Raw genomic sequence first — 16,918 nt, 5'->3', positions numbered from 1 at the left:
GGAGGAGAGGGGAGGGAAGGGGAGGGGAGGGGAAGGGAGGGGAGACTTTAAATGATGGCAAAGGATAAGTATGTTAGTGAAAAAGGAGTGGATGTTCTAGACACAGCTGCCTGGTTTGGGGCCTTTGCTGAAACACAGCCATTTAGACAGAGTGCCCAAGACTCTTCCCTGACCATAGTAGGACTCTATAAAGACACCAAAATAATACTCGTACATACCAAAGAAATAACTAACACAACTTGCAGGTAAAAACTGGTCATTTAAATCTACGGCGGCTGCTGCTGTTCCCTGAGGGTCACTGAGAATCAGCACAGGGGACCTCCTATTTCAAAGTGAGCCACAGAGAGGAGAAAAAGACAGGGGAACAAGGCACCTTCGGAGCCTCTTCTGCCTTTCTAAAAATAGCTTCCCTGCAGTCTTGCAGGAGCTCAGGGACAACCTGGTTTTTAAAATCCAAACCGCATCAGAACAATCCTGAGATGACCCACCCAGCTCCCTGCATGGCCGAGGTAACTACTTATAGCAATAGAAATGAAACTATAGTAAGATACATTTCTGTGTGAAGAATATCAGTCTGGAAATTCCTTTTTCACGGAAACCTGAGCAACTTTTCTTTTTTTAAATTTCTGATCCATAAGCTTTGAAACTAGTAGCGCACAGCAACACACCGTGTCTACAAGACCACACTGGAACATAGCAGTCAATTGAAGAATTTCATTTCTTTTCACTATCTGCTAATTATTCTTTTTGTGTGTTTGTGAGTGGTATCTTATCTTGATGAGCCTACAAATTATTTGGCAGATAAAAGGAGAAAATAATGTTTAACGCTATATCTACCTACTTTAAAAACACCAACTATGTAAAAAAAAATAGAAATTTCTTAAAGCAAAAATAACTCTCCCCTATGTATTGAACTGCTTGAAAATGATAATGTGTGCCCAAACAACCCAGATATGAATAAATATTCTTTACCAGAGAACTCCAAAGAGTATGAGATTCATAGCCCATTTCCAGTCCAGAATGAAAATGCACCTAGCGACTGGCCACCAGAGGGAGCTGTAGAGTCCACAATACACCCGAACACAGCAGGAGGCATACCTCCAGGCCTGGGATGCATCACAATTCCTACCTCTAAGAACTTCAGGGGAGGGGGGATGGAGATGAAAATGGGGCTTTACTTCAAAATAAATGCATCCGTGCTAATCTTAAAGTTGAGGAAGGGCTAAAAAAAAAAAAAAAAGTAATGTGCACTTATAGAAAGTTTTATATTATTAAAATCTATAATGTATTTATTTTATAGAATGAGGGGTTATTAAAAAGATACACAAAGAATAACAAAAGGCACAAGAAGGCTAATAAATTCAGACAGTGATAATATGAGCATGCAAGATAGCTTGGAGAGGAGACACAGCCCAGTGGCAGGAGCCAAGAAGGACAAGCCACATAAGGAACTCTAGCTTGCCCAATGCAAGCAGCAGATATGTGGGGCTGTGGTTTGAATCTGAAATGCCCGCCCCCCCCTTCTGTGTTGGATCCCTGATTTCCAGATGGCGGTACTGTTTTGGGACAATGTAAAACCTTTAAGACTTGGGGCCTAGCTAGCTGACTTGGGTTGCTTCTGGCCGACCCTAGAGGTATAGCCTCTCGGGTCTGGTCCAAGGGCTCTGCTTCCTGTCTAATACTAAGATGGAAGGAGCCCAAGCTGTCCATGTCTACGGTTGGGAATGCTCCCTTCCTGCCCTGGCCATAGACTGTCTGAAACTGTGACCCCAAAGAAGCCTTTCTTCTCTCAGGTACTTCTGTCGGGCATTTTGCCAGGGCAATGAGAATAGTAACTCATAGAGCAAATAAATGGGTAACTGTTTTCATGGACATGGTGGCCTGGGTAATCTGGGACAGCAGCAAGTCCAAGATTCGTCTCCCATCCGCACGGATGTGAAGGCCAGGAGAGTGAAAATCTCACCTCAGTTGCTCACTGCCCCTGCTGGGGAGGGAACCGATGTCACGGCCTGTCTGTGTAAAAGGGTGGGTGCAAAGCCCTGGGGTATGGACGGAACGGAGCAGGAAGAGAACAATTTGGTCATGCAGAGGGAGAAGCTAGGGACGATGCAGCAGCCATAGTGACAGAGAAACGGTGGATCTTCTGAGGACGCAGAGGTTTGACCACAGGTGTTGGGAGGAGCTAAGGGTGAGGTGCAAAGAACATACCAGAGGGCCTCATAACGTGTGTTTGTGTCTGTGTCACCACAGGCATCACAGAATGGCTGCCAAGGACAGAACACGGCCAGTGCTCAGTGGAAGAACAGAAAAAAGAGCAAGCATGGGCCTTGTGGTGGTCTGAATGAGAATGGCCTGAGTAGGTTCGTGTATTAGAATGTTTGGTCCCTAGGTGATGGATGTATTTGGGGAAGCATTAGGAGGCATGGCCTCGTTGGAGGAGCTGTGTCATGGAGGAGAGGCTTTGAAAAGCCTACATCAGGCTCAGTCTCGATCCCCACTTTATGCTTGTGGATCAGCTGTAAGCTGTTAAACTATTGCTCCAGCACCATGCCTGCCTGCCTGCCTGCCCGCCTGCCCACCTGCCCGCCTGCCCGCCTGCCCCAAAACTTTCCACCACGATGGTCATGGGCTTGCCCTCTGCAACTGTAATCCAGCCCCCCATTAAATGTTTTCTAAGTTACCTTGGTCAGTAACCCGAACTAAGACGGATTCTAGTGGATAAAGCCCTCCCCCCCACTTCAACCGCTAAGGACCAGACATGAAGGCAAGAGGCAATAGTGGACTGAGGACAACTGTTTCCAGTGCCTGATTGATACATCATTCCATAAAATGAAAGGTTAAAAAAAAAATTGACATTCCAGGCCAAGAAACTATGCAAAGACAATCTAAATAATATATTGTAGTTAACAGGAAATCTCACTTTTAGAACAAAATGGTTCTATCTGTACATTTAACAACAAGAGAACATTAGGTTATATACTATTTGGAGCCCGCTCCCAAAGCAAGAAATGTGTACTTTCTATACTGTCAGGATTATACTACACTCAGAATCACTTCAAGTGAGCTGATAAGGTGGCCCCATGGGTAAAGGTGTGCTGGCTGGCTACGCTTAGGTCAACCTGACACACAAACTAGAGGTAACTGAAAGGGGTGAACCTCAATGAGAAGAGGCTTCCATAAGATCCAGCTGTGAGGCATTTTCTTAATTAGTGATTGATGAGAAGGGGCGTGGCCCACTGTGGGTGTTTCCATCTCTGGCTGCTGGTCCTGAGTTCTATAGGAAAACAGGCTGAGCAAGCCAAGAGAAGTAAACCAATAAGCAGCGCTCCCACCCCTCTGCATCAGCTCCTGACTCCAGGATCCTTCTCTATTCCTGACTTCCTTCAGTGATGAACAGTGCCGTGGAAGTGTAAGCCAAATAAACCCTTTCCTCCCTACGGTGTTTTGTCACAGCAATAGAAACTCTAAGACAAGTTGGTACCAAGAGTGGGGTACTGTTGTGGCAGACCTGACTATGTTTGGGGGGGGGATTATGGATGGGCTTCGGAACTTTGGGCTATAAAAGTCACTGAGTGTTGAGAACTCTGCTCGGAGGATGAGAATGTCGGGAGCAGTGTGGATGACGGACTTGTGACTTTTCAGAGGGAAGCAAACACCCCACTGGCCTTTTCTGTGACTTCTCTGTTGTTCTGGTTAGCTGTGACTGAAGAGTCAGCAGCGATGAAAAGATACGAGGACTACTAAAGCAAAACCTTGCTTTGAAGGGATACTGGATGCTGGTCCTCTGGAGCTAGGAATTTACACATCGTGTATGTGCATGCACACCCACTCACAAATAACTTAAGTCTTTGTTTTCAAGGAATTTTCGTATTATTGCAAGAGAAGGAGGGGGTGTCTTGACAACGATCAATACTGCTTTCTGACTGAGAAAACGGAGACAATGGTGTTAAGGTTGATTTGCCCGTTTTGATTTCTGGTTCGACCACGGAAATTTGGAAGTCTTTCTTTCAAATGTCTGTACTTTCTTACCAGGAATGATTAACTTTAAGCATTTACAATGACAGGTACACTCACTAGAGTCAAGCATATATTTACTGACTGTGCTGATATCCTGCATGCTAGCCCTTTAATAATTTACCAGGCAGTTAACAGATTGTAGATTCCTTATTAAACATGATTTGCACTGGGGTCATAAGTCTCCAAAATATTTAGGAAGGAAGACAGGCAGTCAGCTATACATCTGCATCTGCTTGCACAAACATGAATTGAACTTCAGCTACTATTCATGTATCTTATGCAAAAGCAATGAGAATAATTTTTTTTCACAAAGACAAAAAACACTTTGTAGCTCTATCCATTATCTGTCTTAAATCTGTAGTGTGCATCAAAAGCTTTTTATAAACTATTTTTAAGCCTGCTGCCCCTGAAAAGAAAAATAAATAAAAGCTGTTGCAATATCTAGGAATCTGACTGCTCCAAGCTCTAGCAAAATTACTCTGTCATTTGCCACCCAGAATCTCCATTAAAGAGTTTAATTTGAAAACCACAACCAACTACTATTGACACCCCATTCCTGGTTCTAAATATACCTGCTAGAGAAGACCAGTGGCCTATTCCACACATCCAAACCCCGGCCTGCAGGCCACTGGCATCTAGCTATGCCCCTGTATTTAGTTGAGATTCCATAAACAATAAACCCAAATCAAAGACGCAGAAGCACAGTTTTCAGAGACTTTTTTACTCTCCTCCTCTCACCCCACATTTCCCCGGGAAACAAGCTTTCCTCTTCTTCAAGACAGATCATAAAAACTAGAACCCCTCTTCTTCAAAGCCAGCCATAGAACAGAACAGTATTTCTCTAACGTTCTACACTGCTTTTCTGTGTGACAACTGGCCATAAAGAAATCAAGACCCTGGGCCAAGAGGGCTCTTTCCCTAGTCTTAGGAAGAAGACATGTTAAAGCTGAGGGCCAGGGAGAGTCCTGGTCCGTCTGTTTCTATGGGCTCAGACCCTGTCTGTCCAGCTGCATCCTATGTGCTATCCTGGCTTCATAAAACTCACCTTTCAGTTGTCAATCTTGGGGATCAAAGAAAATATGGGTTCCTCTGTTACTCCATTATCATCTCAACAACGCAGATTTCATTCAAATCATTAGGGGTAAAGGCTATAATACTACTGCCCAAATATGTTTTATGTTGTTGTCAAGAGACTAAGTCCTACTAAAGCTTAACTATCTATCTGGCTCTTTACTGGAAAACAGAAATAGAAACAGAAACAAGCACACAGATGAACGAACACACACACACACACACACACACACACACACACACACAGTGGTTTCTGACTTAGATAACTACCTATAGCCCCCAGGAAAGGCTTTATTTTCCACTTAAGAACCTATTCTTTGGCTTAAGGCTTATAGTTTTTAAAATGGTTGTTTTCAACCATTTTTGTTCCTCAAGATATAAATATAAAAAAGTTTTATAAGGACATGACAAAAGAGAAGACTAATAAAGAGGAAGGAATCCTTTGGGCTGGAGAGATGGCTCAGTGGTTAAGAGCACTGACTGCTCTTCCAGAGATCCTGAGTTCTATTCCTAACAACCACATGGTAGCTTATAATTATCTGTAATGGGATCTGATGCAATCTTCTGGTGTGCTTATATAAATAATAATATAAAAATATAAATACTAGTTAAAAAAGAGGAAGAAACCCAGCAGCAACTTCAAACTTTCACATGTGCATGCATACACACGCATACATACCCATGCATACATGTGAACCCAAACATATGCAAACGCCATAAACACACATTTAAGAATTCATTTAAGAATTCCAGTGCTGGGTTTCCAATAGGACATTTAACTTTCAATCATGCGAACGCATAGCAAATCCAGAGGACAGACATCCCAAGGCCTCTTGGGCTGCACTCTGGTTATGGTATAGAGCAGTCGGGGCTGTGGAAACCAGTCATAGGCAGAGGGTGCACATCATTGAGGTTTAGAAATAATGAAGTAAAGTGTCTTATTATTTCTGCTTTTCTTTCATCTTAATATATTTATAAATCAGGAGGGCAGAGAAAGCAGGGACCACACTTCTGAGGGAAGTGACATTTACTAATAAACAACATTAGGGGAGATCCTCCAAAACCAAAAAAACCCTCCACATCTTACAAAGAATTTTTTTTTAAATGTTCAGACATAAACCCTGCCCTGTAAGAATGTGTGTATACCAGATACACCACAGCTTTTCCTCCAGGATGCAAGATCTCTAGAAAGATCTATGCTAATGGCACTGATAGAGTACAGCAAGCCTGGGAGTCTTACAACGTAGATACAGGCTGCTCTGGGCATTCATCAACTTGCTACACTCCTTCACCTCCAGGAACCAGGTGGGCTGGGTGGTATGCAAGCTATAAGTTATTACTTCTAAAGGACACTGCACTGGTTCACATAAAGAACAGGAAGAGCACAAAGTATAAACAATAATGTGGCTGTTACAGGGTAAACGATGGGTGGTATTTATAGCTGAGAAAGAAGGTTAATATTCTTTCAGGTTATTTTAGCATTTTTCCAGAATGAGGTGGGGGAACAAGAACAGGTTCTTTGGGGTTCCATACGAATCACAACAGCAACGGGCTACTTGGTGCGGAGGTTTTAAGACAAACACATCTTGGTTCAAAGGCTATTATTACCTTTGCAGATGTTGTGGGTCTCAGCAACGCCCTGGACAGCAAGGCTGCTCCAACAGGCCCTCAGAGGGAAATGGAGGCTGGCAAAATGTCTACAGGCCCTAAACCTAGGCTCTGGAGAGTGTCAGTGCTCTGTGACAAGACAGTAAGATAATCCAGCTCCAGCTATTCAAGAAACAATGTCCAGGAGAAACACCAAATGCAGGCCCAGCTCTTCCACTGAGGAAAGCCAGGTGCGTGTAATACGAGCTTCACAAGTTCCCTGGGACCCAAGGGCCTCAGTTCTACCTGGAAGAGAAACCCACCCCTGACCCCCAGTCACGGATCCTTACACTGACGATAGCCTGGCATTTCCAGATCACCAAGATCTCTTGGGAGTCTGGGTTTTCAATACAGAATCTTCCAAACGCTAGCTCAGAATTTTCTCAGTACGCCACAAGCAAAATTGACACACCTGTGGATTTCTTCTAGTTCATGGGGATCAACAGTCCCCACATTCTAGCCTGAAATGCTATTCTATTGACCAAGGGGGACTTCAAGGTGCTTACAGCAGAAATCAAAGGAGGGGGGTTGTTTTATGTGATATTTTCAAAGGGGTGAAAAAAGAAACCTCCAATGAAGACAATGTGCTCGTATAAACAATAATATATAGAAATAAATTCATATTTTGAGTCTATATTAATATTTTAAGATATATCAACTTACTGGTTATTTACTTTTTTGCCATTTTAGAGGGAAAATATTTAATATTATTGGGAGCAAACTGTCCCCACAAGAACCCAAGAACCACCTCAGCGCCACTGACAATGGCATGACAAGATACTGTGATGTGTCTCCCGTTCCAGTGTTTAAATGTCACATCTAATATACAGGAAACACATGAGAATAAGGACCCTGTCATGGTCAGCTTCAGCTGTCAACTTCCCACAACCAGTCAGGAAGAAGATACCGCAATTGAGGAATTTCCTAGATAACACTGGCCTGTAGCTTTATCAGTAAGGTATTTTTTTAATTGCTAATTGATGGGCAAGAGCCCAGCTCCCTGTGCACAGTGCCATCCCTAGATAAGTGGGCCCAGACTGTTTAAGAAAGATAGCTGAGGACTGGAGAGATGGCTCAGCGGTTAAGAGTACTGACTGCTCTTCCAGGGGTCCTGAGTTCAATTCCCAGACACCACATGGTGGCTCACAACCATCTGTAATGGGACCCGACACCCTCTTCTGGTGTGTCTGAAGACAGCAGCAGTGTACTCAAATACATTAAATGAACAAATCTTTAAAAAACAGAACAAAACAAAAAAAGAACGCTGAGCGAGTCAGAGCAAGCAAGCCTTAGCAGTGTTCTGCCCCAAGCTCTTGCCTTGAGTTCTAGCCACGACTTCCCTCCATGATGGGAACATATTAATTCATTAATTGATGACATCACCAGGAAACAATGCAATATGCTCTATGAGACAGGATACCTACCAGTCATTCAAAGCGAAGAGCAAAGGAACTAGTCTAGATCAGAGTCCAGCAGACCTGACCGATGATGCAACATGAGCATCTCAGTCCACTTTTAACAGCCTAGCTGGGAAAGGCATTTTTAGAGACACTTAGGGGAGTTCACTTCATGGACAAGGTAACAGTGCCCATTAAGCAATTACTTTTAATTTTGTGAAGACAGTTCTGTGGCTATACGCAGGCATTATTTGTTGATTTTTGGAGACGTGGGCTGCAGTACTCAGGGACTAAAACCATGTTAGCTGTAATTTGATTTTTGATACTCGTGGGGGGAAATTGATGAAGCAAATACGGGAAAATATTAACTTAGATCTAGATAAAGGAGATCAAAATGAGCTAGTGCCATAGGGATGTGAGCCTTTATTACACGGCATTACAGTCTTACAGTCTTAGAGGACAGAGGACTTTCTCTACATCGTATACCTCCACAGCCCTCCAGCCCATTTGTTTCAAAATTCAAACTAGAAGCCGTCAGAAGAACAAATGATGGTAAGCCAATCGTGTTCAAGTCGGTACTAAGAGCTCACCATCCATAACAGTGACCCAGTCATGTACAGGTCAATACTAAGGACTCACCACACATGACAGTGGCCCAATCACGTTCAAGTCAGTACTAAGGGCTCACCGCACGAATGACTCAGTCTTGGATGGGCATAGTAGAGCTCACCACACACTTTATGGAACTGGGAAACATCACTTTCAGTAAGGAAACACGAAATCCCAGAGCTAGTTTCTATTTTAAAGAGTAGTTCTGCTTCCTCTTCTGAAACTTCACACCGAGAAGACCTCAAGGAGGAAACGTTGGCAGCTATTAAAACATAGCCTTACTTGGTTGTTTACACCTATGACAAAGGGTCAAAAGTCTGGACACTCAAGTGTAGCTGAAGAAGATTAAAGTTTAGAGTTCAAAGTTTAAAGGGAAAACTTCCAGATCATACCAGCAAAGCACATCTATTCTAAACCTAACAGTCCCTATCAGTCCCAGCTCCAAAGGCTACCTGTAAGCTACCGTGGGTTACAATGGGCAGTAGGTTGAAATCTGCTAACAAGGTATGGAATCAAAATGTGGACGAACTCTGCTGGTCACCTGCTCTGACCACCCAGGTAGCGCCTGGACTCTCAGCCCTCAAGAGCAGCACTCCACTCAGCATGATTTGCTCACTCTTGCTTGCCTCCATTTCTTCATCTGCAAAGCAGAAAAACAAAGATACCTACTGTGTGTAGACTGTTCGTTCCGACCTTCGGTCCCAGTCACATAAGCAGCGCCGGCTAGTGTGTGCACGGCCAGTGTAGAGCACCCCCACCACACATAGGCAAACCTCTACCGCAGATACAAAAAACATCTTACATATCTTTAATCATTTAGAAATATGGTTGGCAGAAGGCTAAGTGACTACCTCCATCCAATACATTCATGTACCGAGAGGGGGCAGTTTGGTACTTGGCAGCAGATAGCCAAAATACGTTTATAAAGGACCAAGAGGGACACCTGAGTGAAGTAACAAGTAAAGTCTTATTGTTCCGCTTTCTCTGAAAAGCCTTCCTATAGGAATACTTTGTTTCTGCTGACAAAGCATCTCACTGTATGTCTCAACTAGGCAACCTGATGTGAAATGCGAGATACATACAGATTCTTGGTTTTTTTTTTTATGGCTGACAAAATAAATATTAATTTTCTAGAAAACATTAATGGATGGCTAATGATTAAACAGCCAAGGCTACATATTCACGTTCTTTTCAGGAAAATTGTTACATGTAAATATACTTATTTATATTTATAAATATATATTTATATATTAACTATTTTAGTTTAACAGAAAATAGCATTTTAGCTTGATGTTTTACATTTCTAACAGGAGAGACTCCGGGGTTCTTCAGCCTGCACCCTCTGTCAAGAAGCCCAATGAGGATCCAAAGAACGTGAGGTCAAGGTGACTCGGGTCACAAATTCTAACACCTAACCAAGGCTCTTGTAAGCCTAAGCATCCCAAAGGTGTCAGCTGCAAGCTGGGTTTCCAGGAAGCACACTGGATATGAATACCTGTGTACTTTGGCCATGCTTACTTATACAGGTATCCATATCTACAGTTCTTTGGCCTGTACTGTGCTGGTTGTACACCAAGACATGAACTGAAGCCTAGGTATTGAGCTCAGCTATAAGCCGGAGCTTCGATTTTACCTCAGGGTCCCAAAGATATACAGGACCCCTCCACCAGCCCAGGAAGGTACCATAGTAAAGGTCTCTAACTATTAGCACAAGGGCACCAGCATGCTGGTGTGTCATCTGTATGGGGCTGGTCCTCATGTGCTGTTTGTCCAATAAGCATGAGCTACCATGACTCGCTGCCCTCCTGTTTCATGCCTTGCCTATCCTGACTGCGCACTTCACTGTGGTCAAAAAGCAGGACCTGTGCCTGTCTCATCAGAAAGTATCCACAAGGATGTCTGGGTAAAGGAAGTGGCCTGCAGACCCCATGCAGCTTCAGCGTCTGCCTTGGCTCTCAAATAATTCCTGACTCACTACCTGCATTTCAGTGGGATGGTGGCCAAGGTGACCCACAGCACCTGTGTGTTCCTCCATCCATCTCCCACATCCTTGGGTCTTTCCTGACTCCTAATGCTAAGGGGTTGGTACAAGGGCCCTGACCCTGCATTCCCAGCCCTGGCTTGGCCTTGTTTATCCAAAGAGAAACTTCTGGGATCTACTATGGTATGGGTGAATTCATCCCTCTGCAAGCTACAAAACAGTACATTTTCACAGATGTCAGCACCAAATACCCTTTGCCCAGCATTCCTTTATCTGCCATCCTGTGCCTGCCTCCTCTCTCAGCACATGCATCGGGCACGTGGCTTCTGGTGAGCTCCCTCTGCTGTGTCCCCAGAGCTCCAACGTGAATATTGCACAAGTGCACACACACACACACACACAAAGTGCACACACAAAGGGGGCGGGGAGAGTACAAGGCAGAGCTGATTGAAGCCAAGATAGAGTTGCAACCCTGGGGCAGCAAGCTGGAACAAAAAGGCTCAGAAGCAGCCAGGCTTCACTCGGCCCCTGCAGATGGCAGAACAGTGCTTCAGTGTCTCACTGGCATCTCACTCTCTAAAGTTTTCAATTATCTCTTGCCTGGCACTCTTCTGGAGCCGGGCATGGAGGTGCGTGCCTGTACAGCACATGGGAGGCAGAGGCAGGACTATCAAAAGCTTAAGGTTTAACTGGACATGGCAAGACTGCCTCAAACAAACAACACATTTGGGGGGGGGGGTGGGATCACTGCCTTTCTTTGTCATTGTAGAGGGAATAAAGACTGGGTGTCTGAGACCTAGAGTGACAAGAGACTCAACCTGCATCTTACGCCTTGGCATCCCATTCTGCACAGTGTTGACTTCGGGTAGACGTGTCCGAATCTTAGAGGAAGAACTGTGTGGCTGTCCTTTCCTGACCTCCAGAGGAGGCTGGCAGGGAAGTCCCCACTGCCACTCTTCACATGAGTAGTCTGCACCAAGGCTCAGATAACCGATCTGCTCTGAACAAAGGGTCTTTCTGAATAGAACGGAGACTTGGCAACAGTAGAAACGAAAAACAATCTTGCACCCTAAGTCCTGGACTGTGGCCCAGGAGACCAACAAAGGAGAAGAGCGTCTCAGCATAGGTCTCTCAAGAGAGGACTGGTGAGCTCCTACTGAGGGGACCCAGGCCACCATGGGGTAGCTCTCCCAAGGCAGCTGCCACCACTGTGCTGAAAGAACAAAGAGGAAGTACTCTACTTCTCCACAAGCACCCACAAATTACCCTGCAGGCCAAGTCTCACCTTCTGTCTCCCTGGCCTCCCACACCAGTATCCCCTGTCATGCCTCAGGCCAAGGAACTTCTATAGTGAGAGTTCCAGCTCCTACCCTGACTGTTGTCAGGGAGATGGGGTTCCAGTGAGGCATGGGCTAGGGAATACTGAGGCTGGGGGTGAAGGGAAATCGTTTGCTGGCCCAGGGTTCTGGGGGACACCGTGGATGGCAGGAAACACACTGTAAAACCTGCTCTTGTACTCGTGACTGCAGCCTAATGCTACCTCAGAGCTCCCGCTGATTGTTCACTGTGGGTTCTCCCTGGACTCCAGCCTTCGGCTGCAGGGTGGTGGTATCTGTTTCCCAGACATGCTGGGGACACAGAGGGCTTTGAAAGATGTGTTAAGGTCGAGCGGAAAGCGAATGATGGTCACCCAGAAAAATACCAAGTAATGAGACAAGGTTTAGAAGGACAACATCGCCAACAAAGCAAACGAACGAGAGTAAACAAGTCAATAAAGAGAGGGAGGAAATGAGGGGACCCTGGAAAAGACCCCTTCACCCCAGAATCTGGCTGGATCAAGAATGTCAGCACATGAGTAACATGTGCTGCCAAGGCCTTCTGTACACGGACACTCCTTGTGCATAGAGATACTTCAGAGAAGAACGTCAGGACGGCAGCGCCTAAGGCCTTCGCACATGTGACCAAGGACAGTGTGGTGAACTGACAACCTGAACATGTCTGAGACTCTCATGGAAACCCCACAGTAAAAGGCATATCTTCACCCTGCTGTACAATCCTGTGATTCATGGTTTTCCTTCTCAGACGGTAATCCTATACAAGGCACCCTGGAGGACACCCTATGATCCCATCCAAAATACAGAAGTGGGGGAAGAGTCATTGGAAACCTTTTGGGCAATGCCTGTCTTTCTGTTAATTTTCATGTTTAAATCTTTGTTAAAATGTCTTCTGTGGGACATAAAACCATGCCGGGAAGTTTGGTAATGGAAGGTAGGTCGAGGCCTGGAGACTTGGTGGGCACACGCCTGAGGCTTAGGCGACTCCCAGCTCCCTGCCAGACTCCTGAGAGAACAAGTGCTATGCTTCTCACACAGAAGAAATGTTATCTTATGGTCAAGTAGGCTCAAGACAGGGATCTCCAAGCTAATGAGGTACCTAGAGGTCCCTCTCTGGCACTGATCTGTCAGGCTACACAGTTTGTCTTTCTAGTTTGCATCTAATTTGCACCCGGTCCCTAAGAAGAGTCTTTATTTTCATACAAAGAGGAAAACTTGAGAGCTGAAATTTCTGGTATTCTTATAAGATTCTGAGCCCAATTCCATTACATTAATAACAAACTGAGACATGGGATCATAATCTATTTCATCTTTTAAAAATGTCTTTTGGGCTTGAGAGATGGCTCAGCAGTTAAGAGCACTGACTGCTCTTCCAGAGGTCCTGAGTTCAATTCCCAGCAACCACATGGTGGCTCACAACCATCTGTAATTGGATCTGATGCCCTCTTCTGATGTGTATGAGAACATACTCACATGCATAAAATAAATAAATCTTTAAAAATAAATAAATAAATCTGTAAAAATAAATAAATAAATAAATAAATAAATATGCCTTTTAAGATTTTATTTATTTATTTATTTAACTCGGTGACAGAGGCAAGCAAAAGCTATATAAGAGAATCTCCAGATAGCCCGTGGACAGACACTGAAAGGACACTGTGTGGTCGCTGGAAGCTAAGGGGTTAAGAAAGGAAAGGTCAGGGGCTGGAGAGATGGCTCAGCAGGTAAGAGCACTGACTATTCTTCCAAAGGTCCTGAGTTCAAATTCCAGCAACCACATGGTGGCTCACAACCATCCGTAATGACATCTGACGCCCTCTACTGGTGTGTCTGAAGACAGCTACAGTGTGCTTACATATAAATAATAAATAAATATTAAAAAAAAAGAAAGGAAAGGTCAGGAGACTGTCCCAGCAGACAAAACACAAGTGCAAGTGACAGCCTGAGACTGATGCCCCAAACCCACATAAAGATGCAAGGACAGAAGCAACGCCATAAAGCTGTGGGCTGACTTCCACATGCACAGCGTAGCATGTAGATACCTAGACACATGATTTTCTTAATTCTAATTATTTCAAAGGTCATCTGAGCTGAGTTGGGCGACAGTGGCAGGATATGAGGGGAAGCGTTGATAGTTTGAGAATTCCAGGAATTGGGGTCACTTCAGGTTGGTAGGAGGAGAATTCCTGGAAACAGTGACAGGGTTGCCCTGGAAGGGAAGAGAGGGAAGCACAGGGCATTCCTGTCCCCACCTCTAGGGCAGGCCTCCCTTTGCCTGAGCATAGGAAGGTGGTCAACCCCGCTGTGTGACTTCACAGCATAGGAAGGTGGTCAACACCACAGTGTGAGTTCACAGTCAAAGAAGAGATACCATTTGTGTGGGATGTGTGTCTCGCCTACATTCCCACAGCACAGGGAAAATGCTGGGCTTTCAGACACTCCCATTCCCGGGGATCCATCCACCCTAAGAGCTTGTCTTCCACTAGCTGTTCGAAGCACATAGACGAGAGCTCTTTAAACAATACGCCAATATTCACTTCCATTTTATTTTATTTTATTTTTTTCATGGTGAAAGAGGAACATTTATTCATTGCTGCCATTTTATTTTTTGATAAAACTCACATACTATCATTCATGGGCAGAATTAGGGATGTGTGAGTTGTGGGCAGTCAGAAAACAGGGGTGTGACATGCACTGGCAGTAGAGGATTTCTCTGGGGTTTGGGGAGGAGAGCAGGGAGTGACATGTTAAGAGGCCCTGTTATGCACAGTCCCCTGCATCGGGCAGAGAAGCTATCATAAGAGGGCCACAAAGCAAAGCATGGGGGCCAACAAGAACACAATGACATGAATCTTCAGCAGGCACCGGCCCTCTTTTGAGATCATTCCACCACAAAATAGAAAACGGCCTTGGACAGGGGACAGTAGGCTGCCTAATCATTGAACTACAACTGCCGACCTGTGTGACGTAAGGGACAACTAGTTGGTCTTAGCGCACACCGAGGTGAACTATCTCAAGAACAATGGAGAAAGCTGGGCTCAAACACTTCCAGGTCTCAGCTGGGTGAAAGCTCAAGAGCTCTGTGTGCTCCAAAGTCTGGCTCAAATCCTTTAAAGCTGTTTTATCCTCATCCTGCCTCCTTCCCATAACACACTGCCACACCCTACGGAGAGCCTATGTGGCCCAAAAGGCCTGGAATATCACGAGCAGCAATGAAATGGGCGCCAAAGCAAGCAGAAGCTCAGACGGCCCCCAAAACCAGGGCATCGGTGAGACAACGAACACCACCAGCAACACCCAGCCACCCCACCCCTGGATGAAGATTATACACATCAACCACACCAAGTTCAAGAAACAGCCTGTGCTTTTATTTCCCCCTAGTGAGGAATTGAAAGCACAAACCAAGCCCCAGAGAGGCCATCCCTCAGCATGTCTGGAGAACTACCTCTGCTTTCTCCCGTGGATCCCCGAGATGTTCATGTCACTTAAATAAGGTGCTGTGCTGTGGTATTTGTAAGTAGCCAGCGTATATCTCCCATATACCTTGAATCGCTTCTACATCTCTCACAGTGCCTACCCTAAACACTGCGCAAGTCACTGCTGCACTGTATTGTTTAAGAAACAACGGCTGGGTGCGCATGGGGAACCACTGTACATGTTCAATACCAACATCATACCCTACCCCCAAATATTTCTGATTGGGGACTGGGAGACTCCACAGATCCAGAAGCAGCAGAAGTGATAAAAATAAGCACGGCCAAATTCCCAAACCGAGGAGAGGAAGAAACCTCACCGGAATCTACTTTCCTCAAGCAGTCAGCGCTAATGAGGGACCCAGCTAAGTACCCGGGTGATGCACTTAGTCATCATGATTGGATATCCATGCAAATGCCACCCTCGGCCAGCCAGCTGCATCACCATTAGGCACTAAACCAACCTCCCAGGTGGCTCTGCAGAAGCCTGTGGGTGGTCCGGGGGCACCCCTAAGTTTGAAAAGGATTTACCAGCCAGGCCTTCTGGCTCAGGCCAACAATTCCAGCATCCAAGGGGTGGAGACAACAAGACTACAAGTTCAAATCTGGTCTAGGGAAACTTAGTGAGCCCCTGTCTTAAAAGAAAATATAAGGGTGTGTGTGTTCAATTGTTGAGTACTTACTTAACATGCACAAGGCCTTAGGATCAGTCCCCAATATCCCCCACTACCACCAAAGTTTACCAGGCTTTCCAGAAGCCCCCACATACATAAAAAAGCAAACATACCTGGCTCCAAATATGTCCTTCTTGGCGAGGTCAATTCCAGAAACAACTTTTACTCTGAGGATACGGGATTCTCCCTGTTAGAAAAGGGGAGGAAAAAACGGCAAGGTTAAAGCTGATCTGTAGGAGATGGCTCTCTCGACTTGACGCTTCAAGTCAGTAAGTTCCACTCACTCCAACACTGAGACATGCTTAGGAACTCCTGCTCACAGCCGTGCTCAGAGGGCAACCCGGCAGCTATACAATGCTAAGGCTCAAGCCAGGAATGGTGACATGCATAGAACCCTAGCGCTCAGGAGGCAGAGGTAGGAAGTTCACCACAAATTCCAGGCCACCTTCGTCTACACAGTGAACTCCAGGCTAGTTAGGGATATATAATGAGACTCCGTATTAAAAAAAAAAGTCCAAATGGGCGGCTGGGAGGACAGCTCAGTCAGTAAAGTGTTTACCCTGCAAGCAGAAGAGTCTGAGATCAATTCCCAGGACCCGCATAAAAGAACTGGGCATGGTATGAGTTTGCAATCCCAGTGCTGGGAAGGCAGGGATAGGGTGGATCCCTGGGGCTACTGATTTGCTGGATTACAGCCCAGTGGAAAACCAGGTCT

The 16,918-nt window shown here is 45.3% G+C and overlaps 1 protein-coding gene across 5 annotated transcripts in view; it reads right to left on the bottom strand.

Annotated features, from left to right (window-relative positions):
- Nedd4l (NEDD4 like E3 ubiquitin protein ligase) overlaps window positions 1-16,918 on the bottom strand; it is a 320,649-nt gene that overhangs the window by 197,886 nt on the left and 105,845 nt on the right. For all 5 annotated transcript variants that reach the window (XM_021214590.2, XM_029547160.1, XM_029547162.1 and 2 more), the window contains exon 2: window positions 16,317-16,390. In XM_021214590.2, coding sequence (XP_021070249.1) covers window positions 16,317-16,390 — 74 coding nt within the window. The remainder of the gene's footprint in view (window positions 1-16,316; window positions 16,391-16,918) is intronic.

The sequence above is a fragment of the Mus pahari genome, chromosome 15 (assembly GCF_900095145.1).
Source record: "Mus pahari chromosome 15, PAHARI_EIJ_v1.1, whole genome shotgun sequence".
Classification (NCBI taxonomy): Eukaryota; Metazoa; Chordata; class Mammalia; order Rodentia; family Muridae; genus Mus; species Mus pahari.
This window is presented reverse-complemented; position numbering and strand designations above follow the sequence as displayed.